The 24,730-nt window shown below is 39.2% G+C and overlaps 2 protein-coding genes across 3 annotated transcripts in view; both read right to left on the bottom strand.

Annotated features, from left to right (window-relative positions):
* pigg (phosphatidylinositol glycan anchor biosynthesis class G (EMM blood group)) overlaps positions 1–11,420 on the bottom strand; it is a 69,525-nt gene extending 58,105 nt beyond the window's left edge. For both annotated transcript variants that reach the window (XM_080417056.1, XM_080417055.1), the window contains exons 1-5: positions 10,943–11,420; positions 10,168–10,373; positions 4,598–4,807; positions 4,031–4,219; positions 105–243 (exon numbers count right to left, since the gene is read on the bottom strand). In XM_080417056.1, the coding sequence (XP_080273182.1) occupies positions 105–243; positions 4,031–4,219; positions 4,598–4,807; positions 10,168–10,373; positions 10,943–11,096 (898 nt within the window). In that variant the 5' untranslated portion in view covers positions 11,097–11,420. The remainder of the gene's footprint in view (positions 1–104; positions 244–4,030; positions 4,220–4,597; positions 4,808–10,167; positions 10,374–10,942) is intronic.
* A 1,478-nt stretch (positions 11,421–12,898) lies between these two features.
* On the bottom strand, positions 12,899–24,316 carry guf1 (GTP binding elongation factor GUF1). The gene is made up of 17 exons (XM_080415810.1): positions 24,031–24,316; positions 23,677–23,788; positions 23,159–23,307; positions 22,163–22,243; positions 21,895–21,972; positions 21,564–21,647; positions 21,167–21,231; positions 20,746–20,949; positions 19,590–19,729; positions 17,259–17,382; positions 16,334–16,466; positions 15,667–15,810; positions 15,356–15,489; positions 15,089–15,190; positions 13,826–13,945; positions 13,251–13,287; positions 12,899–13,144 (listed from the first exon to the last, which is right to left on the bottom strand). Exons 1-17 carry the CDS (start codon positions 24,217–24,219, stop codon positions 13,013–13,015), a joined length of 2,028 nt encoding a protein of 675 aa, XP_080271936.1. The 5' UTR covers positions 24,220–24,316; the 3' UTR covers positions 12,899–13,012.
* Positions 24,317–24,730: the final 414 nt, after the last annotated feature.

Raw genomic sequence — 24,730 nt, 5'->3', positions numbered from 1 at the left:
TTAAAATCCCAGTCTAAGCAAACAGTACGTTAGTATGTGTTTTAATTATTTACATTTGGTTTAATGTAACACAACAGATGTGGCTGAGCAAACAGTTGATTTACCTTTTCTCTTGAATGCAGGGCTGATAAGCACGAGAGGAGTGTTGATCTCCGGTTCTGACGAGCCCCCATGGCTGCCTGTCTCTGACATGCCATGGTCTCCACACAGCACCAGCAGGTAGGGCAAGGAGCCCTCTTCTTCCTGGGTGCACAAAAAACAAGTCAATAGACTGTTAACCACATGAACTCTAGCATAGTAGCGTCCCTCTTGTGGGGTGAACATTCAGCAAAAATAGCAGTCACAATTGCTAGTACAGATTAGTGGCTTGCATCTGGCTACACTGCCAACTAAAGACAATTGATATTGTAGAGTAGATGAAATTGTTGTAATGCGATGCATTTGTATGTGACTTTGTTTACCGCTGATGTAGAGGGAAAAAGGGAAGGGGCCTAGTATAGACTCCTGGGGGACTCCAGTCAACTATGTATAAAGTGTTTAAGTGGTTATCTGTACTTGGCAGAGCATTGCACAAAGCTCTGAGTATATAATAACTCTCTTCATGGTCGAGAGGCTTGCAACACCGGGGACCCAAAATTTGCTAAATAAGCTCATTTCGAAAAATGTAATTGCAATGGTTACTTCCAATAATTTACTAAATAGTTTCATTAGACATTTAGATGTGTCTTGTCTTTCATTATGTGGAAGGTGTGCTTCAATACCACCAGAAAATGAACCAATCAAACTATTGCCTGGGGAAATACAGTCATGACAAGTGGCACCCGGTATACTTTGACTCTTTTTCCAGCTTAAGAATTTCAAGATAGCAAGGAGCAAACAGACACACAGGGCGACTCGTTTATGTAAGATGACACACTTTGATCATGTCGGGGATTCTGTGCTCCATAATTCCCTTTCAACTCGACGCATAAGAAACTGCCAGTGAAATTAATTTGACAGGGTCCTCTGAACTATTTTGGCAACATGAGTACAGACGTTTACATACAAAACCAAATCTCTGCCACTCTACAGAACTTTCAAAAGGACTCGCATTGACACAGTGTACTATAACATGTCCGGTGGGTGAAAACATGGTAGAAAGCTAAAACTTTCAATAAACAAATACTGGCCAGCAGAGGCAAAGATGGATAATGTGTAGATAGTCAAAGGGAGAGAGAGTGAGACATTCAGACACAAACACAGAGAGAGAGAGAGAGAGAGAGAGAGAGAGAGAGAGAGAGAGAGAGAGAGAGAGAGAGAGAGAGAGAGAGAGAGAGAGAGAGAGAGAGAGAGAGAGAGAGAGAGAGAGAGAGAGAGAGAGAGAGAGAGAGTGTGAGTCAATTAAGATGAAATCAAAACCCCAACTGAAAACACTTAGAATTTCTGCAGATAGTGCTAGTATTAGAAAGTGTAATGAAAGCTAAATAATGCAGTAGTGTAAGAGGCATGACTGTAGCGACCCAATCTCCAATATTGTGTTCAGTTTAATGTGTGGTGATTAACTCAGTGTTGAAAAAGCAATGACTATCCCCTGTCCTATATCTAGTTACTTACCACTTAATGGCACTAAAGAACAAGCGTGCGCACGCATGCACGCACACTTGCACGCAGACTAAACATGTAGATATGCTGATGTCTGTAAGCATGTCTATGACTTCACTTCATGTCTTTGACTACTTCTCGGACTGGGGCCCATGACCCACCTCTCTCCCACTCACTTTGCCAGCCTAGGCTGGCTCAGGGTGGAAGACAGGGTTAAACAACTAAAAATGTGACTGGTCTTCAAAATTGTAAATGCAGATTTGCCCGAAATGCCCCCTATACCCGCATATCTGTATAAATACCTCGAAAAAGTTAGTGACACCCACAGCCACGAAACTAGAGGGAGCGTAAACAACAATCTGGTACCACCCACCCATAAAACAAACATGGGCAAATTCTCCTTCTATAGCACAGCCACCAAGGAATGGAATAGTCTAACCCCATCCCTCAAAAAATGCAGTTCGCTGGGCTCATTCAAAACAGCCCTAAAAACTCATCTTTCTGGAGGCCTAAAGAGGAGCTAGTACCAGTTTCCCTGTAGACAGACGACCCCCCCCCCTCCTCTTTTTTGTACATATTTTTTATTTCCTCATGCTTTTTTTGTATATAATTTATATTTTTCCATGCTTCCCCCCCCCCCCCCCTTTTTTTTGTACATATTTTTTTTATTTTTTCATGCTTTTTTTTTGTACATAGTGGTATTTTTTCTGTATTATCTGTATTTTCATGTTGATTTTTGAACTGTTTGGTTGCTACTATATATGTCTATGAAATTAATTCAAGGACCCCAACGGAAGTCCGCAAGGACTTTTTTGGCCGGACCTTTTAGACAAAAGCATTATAAATGTAACTGTGTTGTTTTACATTCTTTTGCCTAATAAAATTTTCAATCAATCAATCAATGAGTCTTTTTAAATCAATGCACATGGTAGGAAGTTTACTCAGGTAATAAATGATATTGTAGAGTTAAAACCCTGACACACTGAACTGAATCATCACTGAACAGGTGTCAAGTTAAGTCAAGTGTGTTTGATGACGCGAGCATCTGACACTTTGTGTCTGGGCCTTTACAGTACTCTATGCCTCATTGAATATTAAGAAAAAACATTCAGTTCCTCCGCCAAATGTGAAATGGTAAAACAAGCAATTTCATGAAGTTCAATACCTGCAACAAAGGAATTCCATTCCATTAACTCACTTGTGAAATAAATGTTTCAGATTACATGATTGCAGAGATTTTTGTTGTTGTTAATAGCAGAGGCCAAGTCACAAAGTGGAAGTTTTATTCCATTAGAGACGTCTGGCACTCTATTAAAATGGAACGTTTTAGATTTCAAGGAAGATATTGTGGCAGCCAGCAGCTCTGCAGGTGGAGCAAATTCTGCTCTTAATAAGAGCTGAAACAGGCGAGCATGGTTCCGCTAAGTGAGGCTCGGGAGCTGTCATTTGAATACCTTCCTGCTCTCCCTGCCTGCATCATTCCCTTCAAAAGGCAGTTAGTTTAGGTGTGCAGTATAACACGGTGTGTTGCTGAGATTTATTGTACCCCCCTCCCAAAACTCATTGGGAGCACAGGTTTATCAGAGAAAACAGTGTGTTGAAGCTTCTAAGACATCCTGCGGGACCCCACTGGGCGGTGTCTATATTTAGGTCACACCGGTGCTGCACGCAAGAACCGCAGAAGCTTGCATTGATGAGACTGGAGCAATACTTTCAAACACATTTCATTCAAAGGAGACTCGCTAGGAGATCGGCGCCAAAAGCTACGCGCCTGCCACTGGCCAGAAAACACAGTTGCAGTTAAGCACTTGGCAAGACACATTTTTAACAAGATGCTCTAACGACTAGGGCACATAGTGAAATATGGTCCTGCTGAAATTTCCAGCTATGTGCTTTATCTTTTACGAGTTTTCAAGGAAATATACACTTGTTACCATTAAAAGTCCCAAGATTTGGTCATTCTTAGAAAAACCTTGGAGAGTGGGAACATAATAAGGTATTTGTCTGCCAATCCAAATTGAAACTAGACTGCTGCATTCTTTCCAACATATTTTAACAACCATTTATGAGGCAAAACTACACTGTGGGGTCCATTAAGACCCAATCAACAGAGTTGGAAAAAACTAACGGCATAATCAATATACAGGCTGTCATATGCCTATATTACCAATCCTATATTACCACTACATTTGGGCCACGTCGAGCGCGTCCGTTTGTCGGACTGCTGCTACGGTAAATTCAAAACGATAAAACTTCTTCTGTGAGTGCAGATCGTTTATAAAGACTGTTTGTTGCGAGTCTGCACCCGTCCTTGATTCCTTAAACTACTGTCAGTAGAGTACGCTTAGTTCGGGACTTAAGTCATTAGTAATTTTTACCGGCTTAAGGATAAAGATAATTCTTCAATTTGCAAGCTCTAAACAAAGGCACACAGGGAATGAGAAAGCACCTTTAAAATGAGGGAACCATGGATTTTTTTCAGGACGTCATCCATTTCCAGTAGTTTGGGCTGGATGAGGGAACTGTGAGGTCCACTAATGTGGCCAATGTGGTCCAGCCCAAGGTAGTGCAGGATCAGTATATCCCAGTCGTCTCTTTTCAGAGTGCTGTCCAGGTGACGAGTCACATTGTTGTCAACCTACATGAGGATGAAATGCACAGAGAATGGTTAATCCTACCCTGTCCTGGGATAAGACCTTTATTGATCCCACAAGGAAAGTTCAGTCGCCAAAGACGGCACAACAGTTGAGATACAGATCCCGAGTGTGAATTTAACTATGACAGTGTACAAATGTAACCAAAGGGACCTGGAACACTCGGGATGCATTTGCTATTTTGTGGATGCTTTTATCCAAAGCAACTTACACGACCTGTGTATTGAGTATGGGTGGGTGAGTGTTCTGAACAGGAGCCTTTTACAGCTCTCACAAGTCGCTCTGGATAAGAGCATCAGCTACAGTACAGTACATGGCTGAAAGGTAACAGACCAACCCCTGGTCACACAAAAAACCCATACCTCAGTGAAGTCGGATACAAAGAAGGAGGTAGTGCCATCATATTCCATGAAATGTTTGGGGAAGAGGCGCACCCAGGTGTCATCTCCATAGAACACTATCCTCTTCCCAGCTGTTTTGGCCTGCCATATGAGGTTATCTTCCATCAGTGCGGGTGAATTCAGGTTCATTATCACATCAATGAAGCCTGGGATGCTGCCAGTGGTAATAGCCTGCAGAGGGATATTTTGTCGTTGTTATCACCTTTGAAAAATACAGTAATCGAGTAATGTCTTGATTTCTTAGGTGATTCTCACAATAACTAAAAACTTTCTTCGCGTCATTCTGTGTCACTCAGTAGTCAGTACACTTTTAAAGTAACAGTACAATTTCTGACAAGCAATTAATTAACTGTATTAGTATTAGTCTTACAGGATTTGGGATGAACATTCCAAGATTGTGTGTGAGCATTTATTTATTTTTTTGCCATTGGCTTGACCTCATGACCTCAACTTTTTGATTTCATAAACTTGCTTTTGTTTCTCGATTTTATTTATTGATAGCACAGTGTAGCTTGTACAGAAAACAAGGAGAGAGAGTAGGGGAGTGACATGCAGCAACGGTTCTCCCAGCCCAGGAAACGAACCGGGGACTCGCTAATGTCTCTATCATGCATCATCAGAGCCTATGTGGCAACTGGCAAGCGCCTTAACCATTCGGCTATAGAGCATCGCAGTTCCCGCCCACTTCCTGGTTCCACTTCAAAATACTCAATGCATTTTTCCCATTGACATTTCCAAAAATATTTATATCAATTAATTTAAGCCTAGAATCAAGCCATCCAGGGTCCTGGTGAATCATGACCATAAAACATTTTTTTCTGTGATTTTTTTAATTTTATATCTAATTATATGATATACTATATTTAATAAATACCCTTTGTTTTGCCGTTTTCAAAAAAGTTTTTTCACAGAATCAAACGTTTTATGGTCATGATTCACCAGGACCCTGGATGGCTTGATTCTAGGCTTAAAATAATTGATATCAATATTTTTGGAAATGTCAATGGGAAATTGAGTATTTTGCAGTGGAACCCGGAAGTGGCTGCAACTGCGATGCTCTATAGGTCTTCAACAGGAGGTCCGGAACCACAGGGGGACCTAAAGGTTACTAAAGGGGGGCAACCAAATCTTTGTGTGATAGGATTTTTTTTTTTTTTTCATAAACCACTTGAACCCTAGTGGGGAGGGGGGAACATTTCGAAAATAGCAGATCCACAAGCTCACAACGCATCGTGCTGTGCTTGTAGATCGGCTATTTTCGGCAAATAGATTTGGTGTAGGGGGAAAAAAAGAGCAGACCAAGTAGGGAGCCAAAGCTCAAGTTTACCAAGTATTCATGGCTTATTAAATGTCTAAAAATAAACATTAACATAAATCCAATATAGAACAATATAAAACAAAAATTGATAATAGTGCTGTCAAACAAGTCTATGAAGCTATCTATGACATCTATGAAAAAGTGTAATCTGCAACACAACTTTATACAATGTAGTGGGGGTCCCTACTTCATCTCTCTCAGCTAAGGGATCCTTGGCCTGAAAAACATTGAAGACCCCTGATACAGTGGGAGAGAGCAGAGCCTCATTCGTACACACACAGTACTGTAGCTAGGAGAAGCAACCAAAAATAATACCTATTGCGTAGGAGATCCCTAGCTGTACTTGAAAAAAAAAACTCTCTCGCTGTAGTCTATTATTAGGCATGGATCTGAAGCCAGATGTTTTCAAGAAGATAGGCTGTTTTAAAGAGACTACTTTCCATAGTGCATTGTAACCAGTTTGCCTTACTGGAGGTGACTGAGAGGTGATGCAAATTAAAGATCTGTAGAACACGCGGGTTTGTGTTAGGTTTAGAACAAAGTAAGCAACCAACTGGAGAGGAAATGCAACACATTGTAAAGAAATACACAATCATACAATTTCCTTCAGCCTTGAATCAAGCGGGGTTCAGCAGCACATGCAGTGCCAGTGGGGACCAGTGGTGTAAAGTAACAATTTTGAGATATTTGTACTTTACTTGAGTATTTCCAAATTCCAATACTTATACTTCTACTCCACTACATCTCAGAGACAAATATTGTACTTTTACTCCACTACAATTATTTGAAAACTTTAGTTACTAGTTACTTTGTAGATTTTGATTATTATTACAAAACATACATTAACCACTTCAGCCCTACAGTATATACATTTCGGCCATTTGAAAATAGTCGATCTACAAGCTCAAAAGGCGTAGCATTGTGAGCTTGTCGATCTGCCATTTTAAAAATATTTTTAATACATTTGAAAACTTGTGAAATGGGACATTCTGCATAATGAGTACTTTTACTTTTGGTACTTTTTATGCGAATATTTTTGTACTTTTACTTGTAGCAGAGTATTTCTACATTGCAGTATTGATACTTTTACTAAAGTAAAAAAATTTGAGTCCTTTTTCCACCACTGCTTGTCACACCAGAAGCCCAAAGGTACAGACACTCAAATATGAGCACTTTCCCCACAAACAGCTGGGGGCAGCTGAGGACAAGTGGCCTCTGGAGCCTGTTCGTCTTGAGGATATTTTTTGGGGGGGGATATTTCCTGTTCAGTATTCATTAGAGCATTGGTTCTCAAGGTGGGGTCCGGGGACCCCCAGGGGTCCTTGGGGGGGTACCAGGGGGTCCCCAGCAAAATTGGCTATTAAAAAATAGCAGATCTACAAGCTCGTACCAGTTTGTAGATCTGCTATTTTTGAAAGAATCTCGAAAATGTGTGCAAATCTTAAAATATTTGTTTTTCAATGTAAACATTTTGAACTCGAATCTTTGCTTCTGGGGGTCCCTGGCACAACATATTTTCAGGTGGAGGTCCTTGGCACGAAAAAGTTTGAGAACCACTGCATTAGAGACTGGGAGTAAGGCTGTCACGATTATGAAATGTTACTTTAATTGTCATACAAATAATCGCGATTAACGATTTAATTGTGTGGCTTTTAGACCTTGTAAACAAAAGTTGCACAGGGGCAGATATGACGAACACTTAAATACACAAAGAAATGACTGACAATGGCTGATACCAATAATCAAAATAAATAATGTATTATGGCCAAAATACGGCATATTTAATAATTTATACTCAAAATATGTCACAAGCTCGCATTGTGAGCTTGTAGATCTGCTACTTCCACTATTCTTTTGAATGTTTCAAAATGTATGAACCTTTCTCAACATGGGAACGATTGTGACGTTTATGCTAATAATTGCAATTATCTCAAATAATTAGGATTAGGCAATTATGTAATAATTGTGACAGGCCTAACTGGGGGCGCACGTGTGAGAGACAGAAATATAGAAGCGCAGACATAAAGAGCGAGTGAGAAAGAGAGAGGGCAGCAGCAATTAGAAAGAGTGTGAACTGTGAATTATTTCTAGCGTTCCCTTCACAACAACCCAGACTCAGTATGTCGTGGCCAAAATACCAGGTTGTCCGTCACTCTGTTGACAAATCAACTGCTCAGTACTCATAATGTTGTGCAGAAAAGATGTTAATTCAGGAGGTTGACAATGTCACACACTGGTCCATTGAATTTAGGCCTACATTCCCTACGCCAGGTGAGGCAATCAGCACTGTTGTTTGTAATTGAATTCACTGATGGGTCCAAGCTCGTCAGGAGGGTATTTCCCCTTTTTGTGCCAGTTTGAGAGCCATTTTTAATTAACTATCTGTGTGAATGCAGGAGGAGTGGAAATGAGAACCCTCTTTCCCTCTCCTGTCTCAAATGGACCCATCAAATTTAATGGGAGGATGATGCAGCAAAACCTCGGGGTAGCGCTTCCAGCATAGTTACCTGCTGCGGGCCCGATCCTAACGAAAATGTATGCAAATACGTTGTTGAACAAATAAAAAATAAATTATGAATATGCATACAAAGGTGTGGTCATATAACTCTAAATTGTGTATCACATTCTAGAACTGTTGGTGTAATGTCAGTATGAATTAATAGCTGTGACTGAAAAATTATAATTTGGGGTAGTTGGCTGTGTCATACTAGTCAACTGGGTGCATTGCAGTGATGGCGCCGTGTGACATGACAATTGTCCTGCACTGCCTCCTGCTGGGGTAATAAAGAATCTTTTTCAAAAATAGCAGATTTTTCAAAAATAGCAGATCTACAAGCTCATAGAGCGGCACTCGGTGCTGCGCTATGAGCTTGTATATCTGCTATGTTTTAATAGCCAAAGTATACAATAATGGTTAAAGTGGTTAAAATGATTGTGACGACGCTATATTAACCTATTTAGCGGGGGACCCCCTGGTACCACGCCAAGGACCCCTGGGGGTCCCCGGACCCCACTTTGAGAACCATTGTCCTAAGACATCCTTGTAAATAAATATCATTGTTTGATTATTACAAAAACACATTAGCATAATTTAAAATCCCTTCGATAACAATAATAATTTTGTATCAATATCATGAGGGAATTGCTTAAAAGCAATGTAATGTATGGCTCATTAACACCCTTTTTCCCCACTTAAAAGGTAGGGTAAGTGATATTTTTGGGTTAAAACAAAAAGTATTTTGTTAAAAGGTTAAAGCACTATATTCTGATAGTAATCATTGCTATAGAGTGTCAGTAACAGGAGTCTCCCCGTCTCTCCAGCTCTTTAATAAACAGAAAATACATTTTCCGGTAGGTGTCAAAATCTCAGCCAATCAGGAGAAAGTACCCATTTTTAAGCTTCATTTTTATAGTGTTCCAGTTCCAATTTTGCCTGCTCATTTCTTAGTGTCATCACTTCCAATTTCACTTGTTTAATCTATCTCCTGATTGAGTTCTCTATCCTGATTGGATAAAATTGGAAATGAAACTGAAACTGAAACGAAAATGCATTTTCTGTTTTATAAAGAGCTGGAGAGACAAGGAGACTCCTTTTACTGAACAAACGCTCTATAGCAATGAGTACTATCAGAATATAGAGCTATTTAACACTTATTTTAACCAAAGAAAATCACTTAATTTGAATGACAAGCATCTTCCCCTTTATAGCCAAAATTAAGAATAACAGCAATAGTTGAAAAAGTTACACTGAATCAAAAGTTCAAAACAGATCGATTTTTTTGTATTAAAAAAACAAGTCTGAATGGAAATGGTTGAAGGCTAGAATGTTTGGGTGCAAGATACAGTCAACTGCACGGGGGAAATAATAAGTAGCTTGTCTAATAGCTGGGTCTCAACATTTCATAAATTGATATCCCTCAATAATTTCCATCATTCTGTCTTTCCCCACCACCACCAGTTTGTTTTGGAAATGTACCTCAAGTCTGCCAAGATGTAACTTAATTGGTTCATGGGGATTGTGATTGAATACTGTACAAATAGTACAGGGGGGGTCACTTGTATTACAAATACAAAAAAGGTATACAGGGTTCCGAAAGGGGCTATTGTATAGTCAGATCACTACTTATTATATATATATATATATATATATATATATATATATATATATATATATATATATATATATATATCATTTGAAAGGTAATTGTCTTACCTTAATTCTAGGCATGGTAACTGTGGGGGCTCTTGCTTTAGCTATGAAGCTGTGCGATGATGCCCGTTCAACCAGATGTCTTGTGTATGGCATGTTTGTCCGTCCATTGGGTCCAAATACAAAGTCCTCCCTGAGAGCATCAACTAACATTATAACCACCTTATTAAAGATGGGCTCAGGAGCCTGAGATGAGTTGTGGGAGACCCCTGAAATGAGTTTCAAAATGTCATGTAAGCTTATTTCATGGCCAGAAAAGAATGACGCATACAGTAGTCAAGAGTGGTAACAGGATAGGTGGGCACAAGGGACATCTGGGCACCTCGATGTAAAATTGGCTATTTTGTCCAAAATGTAAAAAACTGTAATATTTGGAAAATGGTCTTAAGTAAAGTAAAGTATACTATACATGATTAGAACATGCTTAAACATACGACAATTAATATGTGTACAATTGCTACAAATTGCTACAAAACCTGTATATCCAGTCATTTTGGGCATTAACAAGAAGTTGAAGGATAAAATTAAGTCTGATAATGATGTACCGTGCATGTTCACATCATGTATACTTTACACTTCACTTAATTGATCACAACATTTTTCTATTTTCTTTTTTACATTTTTTACATTTTGGACAAAATAGCCAATTTTACATCGAGGTGCCCAGATGTCCCTTGTGCAGTGGTATGGGAAATGCAAATGATTGAGAACCATTGCATTGCCCTATAGTGCCCACCTATCCTGTATCCATCCTAAACACTACAATGATTCTCCTTACCAGTCGATGGCTCTGTTGGCATATCTGACAGCTTGCTCTTAGATGGTAAAGAGGACTTGACAGGAACAGGGAAGAATCCCCTTAGAAAGAGGGCAATGCCTAACACCTCAAATATAAGGATAAGAGATGCGAAAACAGATGAACGCACTTTCATCTTGTCGGTTGAGTGATGATTTCAGTGTAACTAAACGTCAAAAAGATATTTATGTATGTACCATAGAGTTAAAAAATAAGGTATGTACTTATCTAGCTAGCTTGACTGGTCGCTGTTTAGTGCACGACACCAGATGGCTGGCCAAATTCGCCAAAATACAATTTCAGAGATGAGAGACATAGTCCAAAGCCAGAACGCACTTAAATTGGACTGAATGTCTTTTTAATATAGCTGTTCGACAATACAGACAAGCAGACGACAACAAAAACATCACATTTCTGCTCGTCGTCGCTACTTTGCTTTGGAACAGCAGTATTTGTTATGAGCGGCTTCCGGGTTATGGAAACTACGGGTAGTGCTCAGCGTTGCCATGTACGCTTATTATAAGCGATTTTGGGCTTGTTTTTCTGCAAAGTTGCTTGAAAATATTGGTATTTGCGGCTTGTTTCTAAAGTGTAGTTGCTTATTTGGGCTCGTTTCTTAATAATTGTTTAAACCAGCGGTTCTTAAACATTTTCATGGCAAGGACCCCCCCAGCTTATATGTATTTGTCCGCGGACCCCCCCCCCCTCCCTCTGAAAATATTTTGTGCCAGGGACCCGGGGCCCATACCAGATTTGTCTTATGTTTAAAAAACATTCAAAATGTTTAACTTTTTTCAATAATCTCTTTTGAAAATAGCAAATCTACAAGCTCACAACGCGTAGATCGGCTATTTTCAAATATCCGATGCTTAAAAGTGCTCATATGGCCTATAGTCGCTTCTTTTGGGCTTGTTTTCATAGACCTGGTTGCTTGTTTCTTTCACAGAACCTGGCAGCACTGGTAGTGTTTCGAAGAATTAAACCCAGGCTCATCCCTCATGACAGCTACACTCAACAATTATGTTTTACATCAATAACGTCCATATACACTATATGTGTGATAATAGGCCTATGCATTTTGAAGTGCCTTAGTTTGTTTTTTTGTTACCGAAAATCATTGCTGATTGATTGAATACTTTATTAACAGTTAGCAAAAAATGTACTAAAATATAACACAAAAAGGCCTGAATAAGGGCTTGTATCCATCGTGGTCCTGACTCCTGACAAAACGCGCATTTTGTATGAATTATTTCAAAGTGAAAGGTTATCCACCTTTAATAGAAAGACAGAAAAACAAATCAAAAAGCAGGCTTCTTTTGAAAGAACACTTGCCCTAACAACTTGTAGCACTTTCCCATTGTTGGAATAATTTATTCATAGAAATAATCCCAGAATGATAATTTCAACTGCCTGCTGCTGCCATCTAGTGGGCAGTTGTAGATTTACTCGTACAGGTTGGATTACTTACACACTACTATTTACACACAGTCTGTCCTGAAACTCACCGCTTGTGTAATGTAGCTGAGCTTTTGCATCATAATATTAAAGCGGTATTATGCAACTTATTTTTTTGTGAATACGTTTTTATTTTGTCCGATCTGTATGGTAGAGTATGTACAATATAACTTTGTGATTGGTCTCCCTGCTCTTCTATTGAGACATTTAGATCCTGTGTTGAGGTAACCGTTAAACACGACCTTTGACACAATCCTGTTTTCTATTTCTCCCATGCACAAACAGGCAGGCTCTATTACCTCTGTGGTAAAAACTCAAGCTCTTGCGCAGGAGACCTGGGTTCAATTCCAGGGTAGGACAGGAAAGTTACATAAGTTAAGTTGTGATTCTGTCTCCTAGTGTGTGGGACATGACGTTAATAGAAGAAAATCTATTTAAAACCAAGGCACAAGGACTGCAGTTTGAAACACCAAAAAACACTTTATTTAGATAATCTTTTCATGATTCATATTCATTCATCAGACAAGTCTTTCATAATAAAGACCCATTGATCAGCGAATCACCTTAAATAACAGCAACATTATAAATGTTTTTCTATTAGTCTTTTCTCTTCAGAACATTTATGAAGGCGTCTTTGGGAACTTCCACATTGCCAATACGCCGCATCTTCTTTTTACCTTCAGCCTGTTTTTTCAGTAATTTCATCTTCCGTGTGATGTCACCTCCATACTAAAAAAACAAAGAAAAGTGTTACCATGTACCATCTGCTAATTGTTTGGAACCTGTACTGTATTATTTGAAGATTCAAAGCTTTCAGGAATAAAGTTCTACTTACACATTTTGCAAGGACATTTTTCCTGTACGCTTTAATTCTGAAAGAGACAAATACATCACAAGGGAACTGAAAAAGGGAGTCTACTGCCGCGCCTCAGCCATACGTAGGCAAGCCCGGTGCATCACAGGAGCAGGACAACACAGCATACAGTATGTAGAGAAGACACTGGAGCAGCTCGGACAATTGAAGCCTCTTTTATTAAAGTTGCCAAGTACCAAAAAGTATTGACTGAAGTTTTGATGCTACTGCATCTTCCTCAGAGTCATGACTCTACCTGCATGCGTGCAGTTGTTTGCCCGTTGATACAGTATATTAGTGACCGGGTACAAGATATCAGTTCCACAATGCTAATTGAAATGATACATCTCATTTAATAAAATTCACTCAACACAACATTTGAAGTTCAACACATCTATAGTACAAACAAATGTTGATGCATCAATGATACTTTTACTTTGTTGTGTGCTATAATGTAGCTTCAGGTTTCAAAGAATGACAAAATTACACATTTTAGATCTAAAAAATTCAAACACACACAATGTTTTTTTCTACCCAATTCCAAGCAATGTACTTACGTCTCTCTAGCAAGAATCTTACTCCCAATGGCTGCTTGTACAGCAATCTCAAACATTTGCCTTGGAATGGCGTCTTTCAGCCGCTCACACAAGACTTTCCCAGAAACGTACGCCCGTTCTCTGTAATCAAAATATACACTTCTCTGAATCAAACCTCATTAAACATAATGACATTAAACAGTCAGTGCTTTACACTTCTTTTTTTACTTTTCTTATATCTGTTAAAATGTACAGTATGTATTTATAATCATAGCAAGGGGTTGGCTGTTTGGAATTTCAAATTCAATACTGCTTAAGAGCACATACATCTGTAACTTGTGTCTAGTTATCTTATTTAAAAAAAAAAAAATATATATATATATATATATATATATATATATATATATATATATATATATATATATATATATATATATATTTAATGTTTTCAATCTTTTCAAATTTTGTAATCTAAGTGAAGAAAAATGTCACAATTACAAATACATTGGGTCTAATTTATTGCCAATCCACATTATAGTTCTTCCATTTTATGTGTCACTGTCTTTTTAACAGTATATTTATGTTTGTCCAGTTACTGCTTAGGTCGCTATATGTACAGTATCTTGTGAAAGATGGGATGCGCACCAGTGACTGTTACCCAGAGGGTTTTCTGTCAGAAAGGACAGAAAACCTTTTACGATTGTCAAGTCAAGTCAAGTCAATTTTATTTATAAAGCACGTTTAAAAACAACCAGGTTGACCAAAGTGCTGTACAGCATAATAAAAAACAACATAAAAATAAACGAAAACATCATATACAACATCAATAAATAAAACATCATTGCAAAAACATTTCAAAAACAGCAAAAGTTAAAACAATGACAGACCACAAGATAAGAGCATGGCTGGATGGAGAAAAATCTAGGGTGGATCAAAAGTTCAGTAATGCGATTGTTCGTTACACCCGCCTAGACCAATTCAATAGGCCCCATAGCGAAGTTAGGCCCAAGCGCTTTCTGTCAACCTTCCCCAACCCTAAAAGCTATGCCATTCAAAATACATTTGTTAAGTCTTGGCCCTTGTGATAGTAATAAACCACATTAGAACTGATTGCTACAATATATGGTTCGCTGATAGATTCAAGAGGGTTTAATTTGTCACTCACTCATGTAAAAGCAGTAGTACACACAACAGTAACACAGGCTGTGTTAGACAGAAAAACTGGCCGAAGAAAGTAACAATGATATTGTACAATACACACAAATACCACAATTTGAAACTTACTTGTGCACGATTGTGGTGAATTCCTCCACAGGCAGACCATTCAGGAGAATATCCATCTTAACCAAGTTAGCTGGCTGGTAACCAGCATTTTCATAGTCAAAGCTATGGAGAATAAATAAACCAAAATCAGGCCTATTTGAAGGTAGAAACTTTAAGAGTTACTGCAAAACTAGCCGAAATGTCTTCAATATCTTCTAAAAATAGAAATGCATGTGCAGTTGCTCTAAACAATTGGGGCAAATAAAACAGCACAATCTTTAGTTTTACCTGGCGTATCCTGATGACATTGATTTGAGAAGGTCGTAGAAGTCAACTACTATTTCATTTAGAGGGAAGAGGTACTTCATCATAACACGATGTTCATCGATGTACACCATATTCTGCTGGATGGCTCTGCGGTTCTTTGAGACAAAAACAAAATCAAGTATGTAACTCTTATATGTTTTTGCATCCATCAATATTGAGTAGTGCATTTGTCCAAAAAATTATATATATATATAGTGTGTATTATTAATTTTTTTCCAGATTCACATGAGAAGGAAGCTGACATCAATGCAAACAGAAAGTATAGAGCTTACCAAGCAAAGAGTCATAATCTTGCCAGTGTAAGTGTCTGGAGCAAGGATGGTCCCCAACACCATGGGCTCCAGATACTCTGACACCACCGATCTGTCTGGGAACTGAGCAGGGTTGACTATGGTGATCTCCTTACTGCCATGTTGCTAAAAGAACAACCACTGTTATTTAAGCACACGACTTAAAGCTACAATATTGGACTTATTTTAACCACTTAAACTCAAGGGTCCCAATTCATAAGTCATAATAGGCGAACATTCAGCGCAAATAGGTGAACATTCGGTGAAAATAGCAGATCTACAAGCTCACAATGCACCACGCTGTGAGGCGTTGTGAGCTTGTGGATTGGCTATTTTCATCCAAGAGATTTGGTGCAGAGGGAAAAAGGAGGGGATCAAGTATAGACCTCTGGGTCTAGACTCCAGTCAGCAAAGTATAAATGGTGTAAGTGGTTAAAGTGAAGGCCAGTCAAAGCTACCTTTGCTTTTTCCGGAGGAAAAAAAATGAATTTCAACTGGCTTTCACTTTTCACACATGAAGCATGCTATAAAACTACCGTAGCTGAAGCCCCTTCTTAACCACAATCATGTACATTAGTCCAAACAGTGTAGTGTCTGATATCACTGTTCCTGTCCAATATACACAATACGAGCTGAAGCTGGCTCTTACCTTAATGAGTTTGGCAGAGGACAGGATAGCCTTGTAGGGTACAGTGGGTGCTGTTACTATGACAGAGGCATTATACTCCTGCTCTAGTCTTTGATTAAACACCTCCATATGAAGAAGACCCAGGAAGCCAAGTCTGCAAGGGGAATGAAAAGACCGTAATAAAGAGGACCACTTATAATAGGAGCTGTAACTGATGTTCAGATTTGGTTTGCAAATAGCGCTTTTAACAGAAAGGCTAGAACAGCCGTTTGTCTGTATGCTCCCTCAACATTGTCCTATCTGAAATAAAGCATAAGACGCCAAAAATAAATCGGAAAGTCTGTATGTCCCCCGTCCCGTGTACGTATTATATATCTCCCAAAGTTTTTAACGCATGGCAATGAAGGGGTCAGCCATCCCAAATATGGAGTACAGCTCCAGACTGGCCTCCACGTACGTACTGCAATTTAGGGAAGCCATGCCAATATTACACCCCGTCTTTTATTTCTTCCATTTTGCCCCAGTTTTAGTCATTACCATATGGGTACATTGAGAGTACAGTACAGTCTCTGTCACTAACAACCCCTACCGCTTGATCTGGGAGGGTGTAGTGTGTAGACAACCACATGTCTCCTCCGACACACATGGCGTCACCAGTCACTTCTTGTCACCTGACAGTGACGAGTTACACCGGGAGGACGTAACGCTAGTATGCAGAGGAACGCACAGGCTCACTGATAACCTATGAACCTATAAATCGCTAGAGCAATAGATATCACCTCCTCCCACATTAATTTGTTGTCCTTTATTTTAGACTGTACATTTTGCTAAATTCAATCATTCATGAGCAATCAGAACAAGCCACATACAAAAACATGATCTCATAACAGTTTTATACTGTTGTGAAATGTGTTTGACATGCTGTAGCATGTGTGTTCCTACTAACCTCCAGCCTGCTCCCAAAGCCACACTGCTGTCCCTCTGTACTGTGACACTAGAATCGTTCAGGGTTAGCCTATCAATGGCACTGCGAAGAACCGTATATTCTGACTGGTCCACTGGGTACATCCCTGGGGAAAGAAAGAAAAAGAAAATAAGAATCGGAGAAGAGAGAGCGTGTGTGTGTGTGAGAGACAGAGAGAACATCAACAACCACTAGTCCATGCATTGTTTATTTGCAAACCACTGAATGTACAAAAAGCCAACCAGCTCCTGACTGGAGTCATTATTCAGCACAAGCACTGAATAAACATTGAAGAGGTATTATATCAACCTGTCTAGCCTTTATTCCAGCCTACAATACAAGCACAATAAGTGCTGTTATGCTCTATGTATTCACAGAAACCCTAATACTGTAAATGGGAAGACAGTAAAAAGCTTTGTGCATGGCAAGATTAATTATTAAGGACTGGCAGATAACTCATACTCAGCCTTTATCTGCCAGTGGGGAGGAAAGTACTAAAAGGAACACAAGAGTGATAAACTTGTGCCGATTGGTCAGCTGCTATGGGTTATACAGCAGCTGACCAATGAGTGCAAGCCAAAGTCGTGTCTTCTTTTGAGTTATATGGCAGCTGACCATTGACCAATCAGTGCAGCTAAATTGCCCATGCTGTACTGGGAGCCTCAAAAGAAACACCATCAACTAGAAAAAGTGCTCCTCGGAGCACAGGTCTCCGCCAGGTCAGGTAAGTTATTGTGGCCTCCTGGTGGCGCTATAATAGGCCAATGTGAAAAGGGTGGCATGTCTTCCTCAGCCTAGTGGGAATGTGCGTGCAAATTTTCACGGAAATCGCACACCGCGTTCATGATTTCGGACATTTTGTTCAAAACGGACCAATCCTGCAAACTTTGGAAGTCAAACTTAGTCAATCAGGATGGAATATGAAATATCGGACAGATGCGTCTTGATCACATGACTATAGAGATACTGTGTACCGATTTGCGTGATGTTTGGATAAAATCTGAAGGATTAATCTCCAAAAATGTATTTGACATAAGTCGGCCTCCTGGTGGCGCTGTAAAAAAGCAGATGTGAAAAATGCAGTGCAGATGTTTTTCCTTGGCCTCTAGGGAGTAGGCGTGCAAAGTTTCACGCAGATCGGTGCAGTTATAGTAAAAAATGCAAATCGGCCTGTTATAGCGCCACCATGAGGCTGATGTGAAAAGTTTTAAGTGCCATTTCTTCCTCGGCATAGTGGGAATGTGCGTGTGCAATTTTATGGAAATGGCAAGCTGCGTTCATGATTTGAGGCAGTTTGTTCAAAACCGACCAATCCTGCAAACTTTGGATGGTAACCTTAGCCAATGAGGATGGAATATGGGAAATCGGACAGATCAGGGTTGATCACATGACTATAGAGATACTGTGTACCGATTTGCATGAGGTTTGGTTAAAAACTGTAGGAGTAATGGGAAAAAATGGGTTTTGCACAAATCGGCCTCCTGGTGGCGCTATAACAGGCCCATGTGAAAAATTTGAGGCAGAGGTTCTGAATTGGCATCCAGGGAGTGTGTGTGCACAGTTTCGCAGCGACCGGGCCAACGGTGCCGGAGATTTGGTGCTAACACACAGACAGGACACACGGACACACGGACGGACACACGGACGGACACACGGACGGACGGACAGGGGCGAAAACATACTCTCTCGCCATGCCTTTCGGCCTGGCGGAGACAATAATGAACAAAAATATACAACACTTTACACCCTCAACAGTGCATGAATAATGCAGGACAAAAAGAAATAATAGGAGTCCACACAGTAACCATGTCACAGAGTGTCCTTACTGTAATGAACTGTTGTGGGCATACAATTGACACAGGCAGACAAACAGACAGATACAGAGATCTCCATATGGGCATGAAAGGGTCACAGACAGACAGACGGGTACAACAGGTACTCTGACAAAGGGTACTATGGTTACAACAGGTATTGCGTAACCGGGTGGAGCATGCATTCCCAACATGCATCGTTCCTGACTTGCATCGTGCTCGAGTAAGTCTGTTGGGCACCTGTCTAGTCTATCCATAAATTAATGAAATCCGTGTGTGAGAGTGGCCTTCTTTGAAGCACTGAATTGTTTTCTTTGCAAACGAGACCATTTACCCTGACATTATTGTTGACTAGGGCTCGTGCCATTTTACACTGATCTTGCAACTTGAAAGTCTCTCTGGAGAGAGTATGCTAAATGAACAAACGGGTTCATTTAGCATACAAGCAGTGGATTGATCTCCAATTCTTAAAAGTGGAACTCAGGCAAGAATTTCTGCTCACCAGCGAACACCATGGCTTTGGCGGGCTTAAACCCAGGAAGGGACTCTACTGGATTGTTCTGATGATAAAGAGTGTCACCAATCTGGGCTTCCTTCACGTCTTTCATCCCTGCTACAATGTAGCCCACTTGGCCTGCATACCTGCACAGAAGATCAAGTGAGTTACACTCTAGAACAGTGGTTCTAAAAAGAAAAACCCTCAAAACCCCCTGAAGGAACCCTGAGGGTCCCTGGACCCCACACATTGCGAACCACTGCTCTTGAATATTACACAGAGAAAACAGGCATTTTTATAAACAAATAAATGACATGGTTCAGGAAAAAACTATTTTCTTTTGCTAAATTAATAACGTTCACAATAATCGTATCGCAGAGATTTTAATTGATTGTGAAATTGTCCTCCGTCATACACTAGGATGAATTAGCTTTTGTTGAGCTGCAAATTCAGTAACACTTAAAACGGACCTGTAAACCTGTAAAGAGCGCATTTGGTACGCTCCTATTTCACTCTACACAAATATATTTTTGGCGAACGTTCCCCCCAGAATAGGGATGCTGGGGGTTTAAGTGGTTAACAAAAGTGACATTTTGGGTAGGGTTCATGTGGTTAAAACTTTTAACTACCAAAATAAATGTACCCAGACATATACCACCACCTATTACACACATTGCAAATGCATAACATAATTTCATAAATATCTAAATAGAAATAGAATAAGGCAAAAGAATAACAAGGCAATTAAAAGCTTTCAAGATCATTTCCTATATATTACATTTGCCTTGGTGGTATTGTGCCTTGTTTATTCGGCTAGAATTCATTCAGAACCCTGATTGCTGAAGAGCACCAACTTGGCCCCACATCTGGAGATGTACATCTTAAAAGCATTTAAGAGAATAAAACAAGTAAAAGAAAAACATTCTGGTATATACTGTAGCAATATCAGTGAGGTCACATTGCCATGCTATTTTACTTTCCACCAACAAACCTCAGTTCTAGGAAGAGATTTGCAATAATAAAAAGAATATACTGTATATTTAAAAAAAAAAAGACACACAGACCCTCCGCTGTAAGGTGAATGATAATGTCAAGAGTGTCAACTCTAAAAGATAAGAATGTGCTAAATAAGAGAAGTGAAAAGAGGATAAAAGCTACTTACAACCTGTCCGTTGGATACTCATCTGGTCGGAGCAGGCCCAGCTCATTGACCTCGTAGCTTTTGCCAAGGTACGCTGATACAATCTTGTCCCCTTTTCTGACATGGCCTCCACACACAGCAATGTTAGCTACCACACCTCTGTAGTGGTCAAAATTGGAGTCAAACACCAGAGCTTTAAACGGCTCATCACGCCTAGCAGTGGGCCTGAGAATGGACAAAAAAGTAAATAAAATGTTTAAATGAAAGAAATGGAAGAGTATCTGCAACCAAAAAGGATGTTCAAAGTTGAAAGACTACAGAAAATGTAGATTGCAAAGAGCATAACAAAGTATATCAAAAATGTTTCAGCACTCAGGCCCTCTTCAGTCAGTAAAATCATTCATTACAGCATTAAATATTTAAGCAAATCAGCAATACTTACGGTGGAATTCTGCTGACAACCTTTTCCAGTACTTGTTCAACATTTGTTCCAAGTTTAGCTGAGATCTTAGAGAATTAAATCAATTGCGTTATTTACTGTCAATTCATATTACACATCTATACAGAGAACTGGAAAACATTTTGCATGTTATAGCAGTGTACAAAAACACAATAAGAACATAAAGGACCATACCAGTGGTCTGCATGTTTAACCCATTGACTATGACTCATATTATACAGTACTTGATGTCAAAAGACTGATTTACTGAATCTGATATGAATAACTAAACAAATGAGGAAAATGAACGGGGAAAAGATTTTCAGTACGATAACTGGCCAAAGCTTTGACACTAGTATGGTCCTAGTATGAAAACAAGTTTGTGCATACTCAAACTCACCCTGATGCATTCTTCACGTGGAATATCAAACACCTTTTCGATCTGTTTCTCGACCCTCTCTGGGTCAGCGTTCTTCAAATCAATCTGAAGAAGAAAATGTCAAGAGGTTAATGACTTGCTTCTATTCAAAAAAGTACCATGTGGCCTTAATATCAAATCACTGGTGGGTCTAAATGACAAAGTGGAAAGGCAGAGTGACCTAGGCGTTAAGATTGACTGTCCCATTACAGTGACGCTGGTTCATTCAGTGTGGGGGATTGCAGTCTGGGGATGTCCCCACTCTGCAATCACATACACAAGGATATTATCCTTGTGAAAGAGTGTACTATACCTTGTTGATGACAGGGATAATTGTCAGCTGAGCTTCGAAAGCCAGGTAGAAGTTAGCCACCGTCTGTGCCTGAATGCCCTTAACATGTCAATAAATATTTATGGTTAGCAAAGTAACATTCACTGTGTATTTCCATATAAATCAACTAGGACAGCTGGTAACAAATAATATGACAGGGTACTAATGGCTGCGTAACACTATCCCAGAATTCCTAACACTTCTTAACAACTAAACCTAGCACCATACATATTGAGGGCAAAGCACTTACTTGGTTGGCATCGACAATAAGTAGAACACCTTGGCATGCTGAAATTGATCTGGACACCTCATAACTGAAGTCGACATGACCCTGGGCAGGGGGAAAATGTATTATGGATGAAAAAAATACATGTTTTACGGGCAATAAAACATTACAATTGCAAAAAAGAAAATAAACAATCTTGACCAAACATACTGAATAAAACATGTTTATGAGAACTGTAAATGTCAAAGAAGGCTGAGCCAAAATGGTGAACCTGCTTTTGTTCATACTGTATTGGCACATTCATCAATTCTTGGCCTATTATATAATACACAGTATTATATGGTGTATTTAAGAGAAACACAAAGTGAATTCAGCTTTTAAACAAACATATTACCATATAGTCAACCACAGGGTGCTCTGTCTTTTCCCAAATATAACGTATTTCCAAAATGATCATTTTTTTTCAAGAACTCTACTTTTTATTGTCAGACACAGGTGTTCGTTTTTTGTTTTTTTAATCACAACATTTTAGTGTTTGACTTGGAGACAGGAGCAGTTTTTACTGTATTTGTGTTAGAGCCATAAGCTTGAAAACAAACATACATTTTCACACTTTCTTCCAAGTCTACCCTGGCTAACAGTAAGGGTGCTGACTCAGACACAATTTAACCATTGCATAATTTCACTAAATGCAATAATTATACTGTGCAGCCCTTTTATTTAATTATACATGTTGCCCAGATTAAAAGCTGGCATCCATGCAGTTATCACAACGAACACTAGAGGACAATTTTCTGTTTTTTTTTGTTTGTTTGGCAATCAATTTTTTGTGCATTTTGCATTTGTGTATTGTCAACTTGTGTTCCCATGAGCAGAATCCAGACTTTTTCAAACATTACACCAAAATGCCATCGGCGCTGAGTCAAGCAGCAGCAGAAAGGAGAGCAAGGCGAAAAGCACCTTAATCAGCATCAGCAGGCGAGAGCAGATATATAAATAAGAATTAAGTAATTGACTCACTGGTGTGTCGATAAGGTTCAAGAGATATTGTTGACCCTGGTGGTTGTAAAACAATGAGGCCGTCTGGGCCTTAACTGTTATCCCTCTCTCTCTCTCCACCTGGAGCTTGTCGAGCACCTGCTTGTTCTTCACAGTCTTTGCTATGGCACCTGTTCATCAGGGATATTGGCTGTCACGATCTTGACATTTTACTTGACGATTAATTGTCTAACAAATAATTGCGATTAGCGGTTTAATTGTGTAAATGCAAAAAAGTTGCATTTCTGTTTGGCTTTTAGTCATTGTAAACAAAAATTGCACAGGGCAGACAAATAGCCTAACTAAATATACAAAGAAATTACTGACAATGGCCGATACCAAAAATCAAAATAAATAATGAACTGTAGCTAAAATGGGCCATATATGTTTTACATTCAAAATGTGTTCAAAAATCAGATCTACAATGTCACAACGTGTCACAATGCGACACGTTGTGAGCTTGTAGATCGGCTATTTCTACTATTTTGAACAACCTCTACCTGTCATTTCCAGCAGTCTGTCAGCCAAAGTGCTTTTTCCATGGTCAATATGAGCAATGATGCTAAAATTCCTGATTCTTTCGACAGGGAACTTGGACAGGTCAACAACATCCTACAAAGTGAACAGTTTGGCAAAGAAAAACCTAAATCAGACAAATGTTCTGTTTTGAATAGCAAAGTGCAGTCATTAGCTTATAGTCTTTTTCAATTCTCTATAACTCGTCTGTGCTGATATTGGATGTTACTGACTGTCAATATGCATTAATTGTATATATTCAAATCCACTACAATGCAATAAAGGTTACAATTACATTAACAACATTTAATTCATAGGAACTTCATCCAGTTCCTTACCTTGTGTGTTTGTGTTGTATCACTGTGTATCAGTGTGAATCTGCTTGATAATATTGGTAGATGTTTTATCCATCTGTGTCTTAACGTCGTATGGGTTGTGCTTTGGATCTTCTTTCTATACACTTTGAACTCTAAAAGACGTCTTAAAATTGGCATTTCGTACCATCGTTTCAAAATGCAAAATGACATGTTTACGATCAAATCTTAAATGTCTCATTAACTGAGATCAGCGAAATAATAACGTATACATAGTGCATCACTGCATATTTTTGCTCTGCAATAAAATGGCCCTGGAAACAACACAACCTCAAGAGCTGCATGAAGGCTGCCATTTTGAGGTGATAGGTCATGAGCAATGTATTCTGGGAAATGTGGTTGACTTGACTCAGTCGAATTACTTTCCACCACTGCCTGCAGTATTATGCATTGCACGTGTCATCACCATGCCGGCTTGTCACGTACATTTTAATCAATATTTTTGCCACTGACATATGATATGTATTTATTTATTTATGTATGTATTTAGGCTATGCATTTATGTATTTATCCATTCATTCTTTCATTTATTCTGATGCAAAAAAAAAACGTTTAGGGTAAAATAATAAAATAATGATAGACCAAAGTTGTCATCTGACTTTTAGTGTGCATGTGAATAAACCTCTAGGCCATCTGAACAATCCTATATGGGCTTTTATTGTCT

Source organism: Gymnoscopelus braueri (assembly GCF_963280865.1).
Source record: "Gymnoscopelus braueri genome assembly, chromosome: 20".
NCBI classification, from domain to species: Eukaryota; Metazoa; Chordata; class Actinopteri; order Myctophiformes; family Myctophidae; genus Gymnoscopelus; species Gymnoscopelus braueri.
This window is presented reverse-complemented; position numbering and strand designations above follow the sequence as displayed.

Coding starts and splice junctions, on each gene's coding strand:
- guf1 (XM_080415810.1), bottom strand. CDS start 24,219: ATGTCATTTTGCATTTTGAAACGATGGTACGAAATGCCAATTTTAAGA. Junction 23,789..24,030: donor ATACAACACAAACACACAAG/GTAAGGAACTGG, acceptor TTCACTTTGTAG/GATGTTGTTGACCTGTCCAA. Junction 15,490..15,666: donor AGATTATGACTCTTTGCTTG/GTAAGCTCTATA, acceptor TTTGTCTCAAAG/AACCGCAGAGCCATCCAGCA.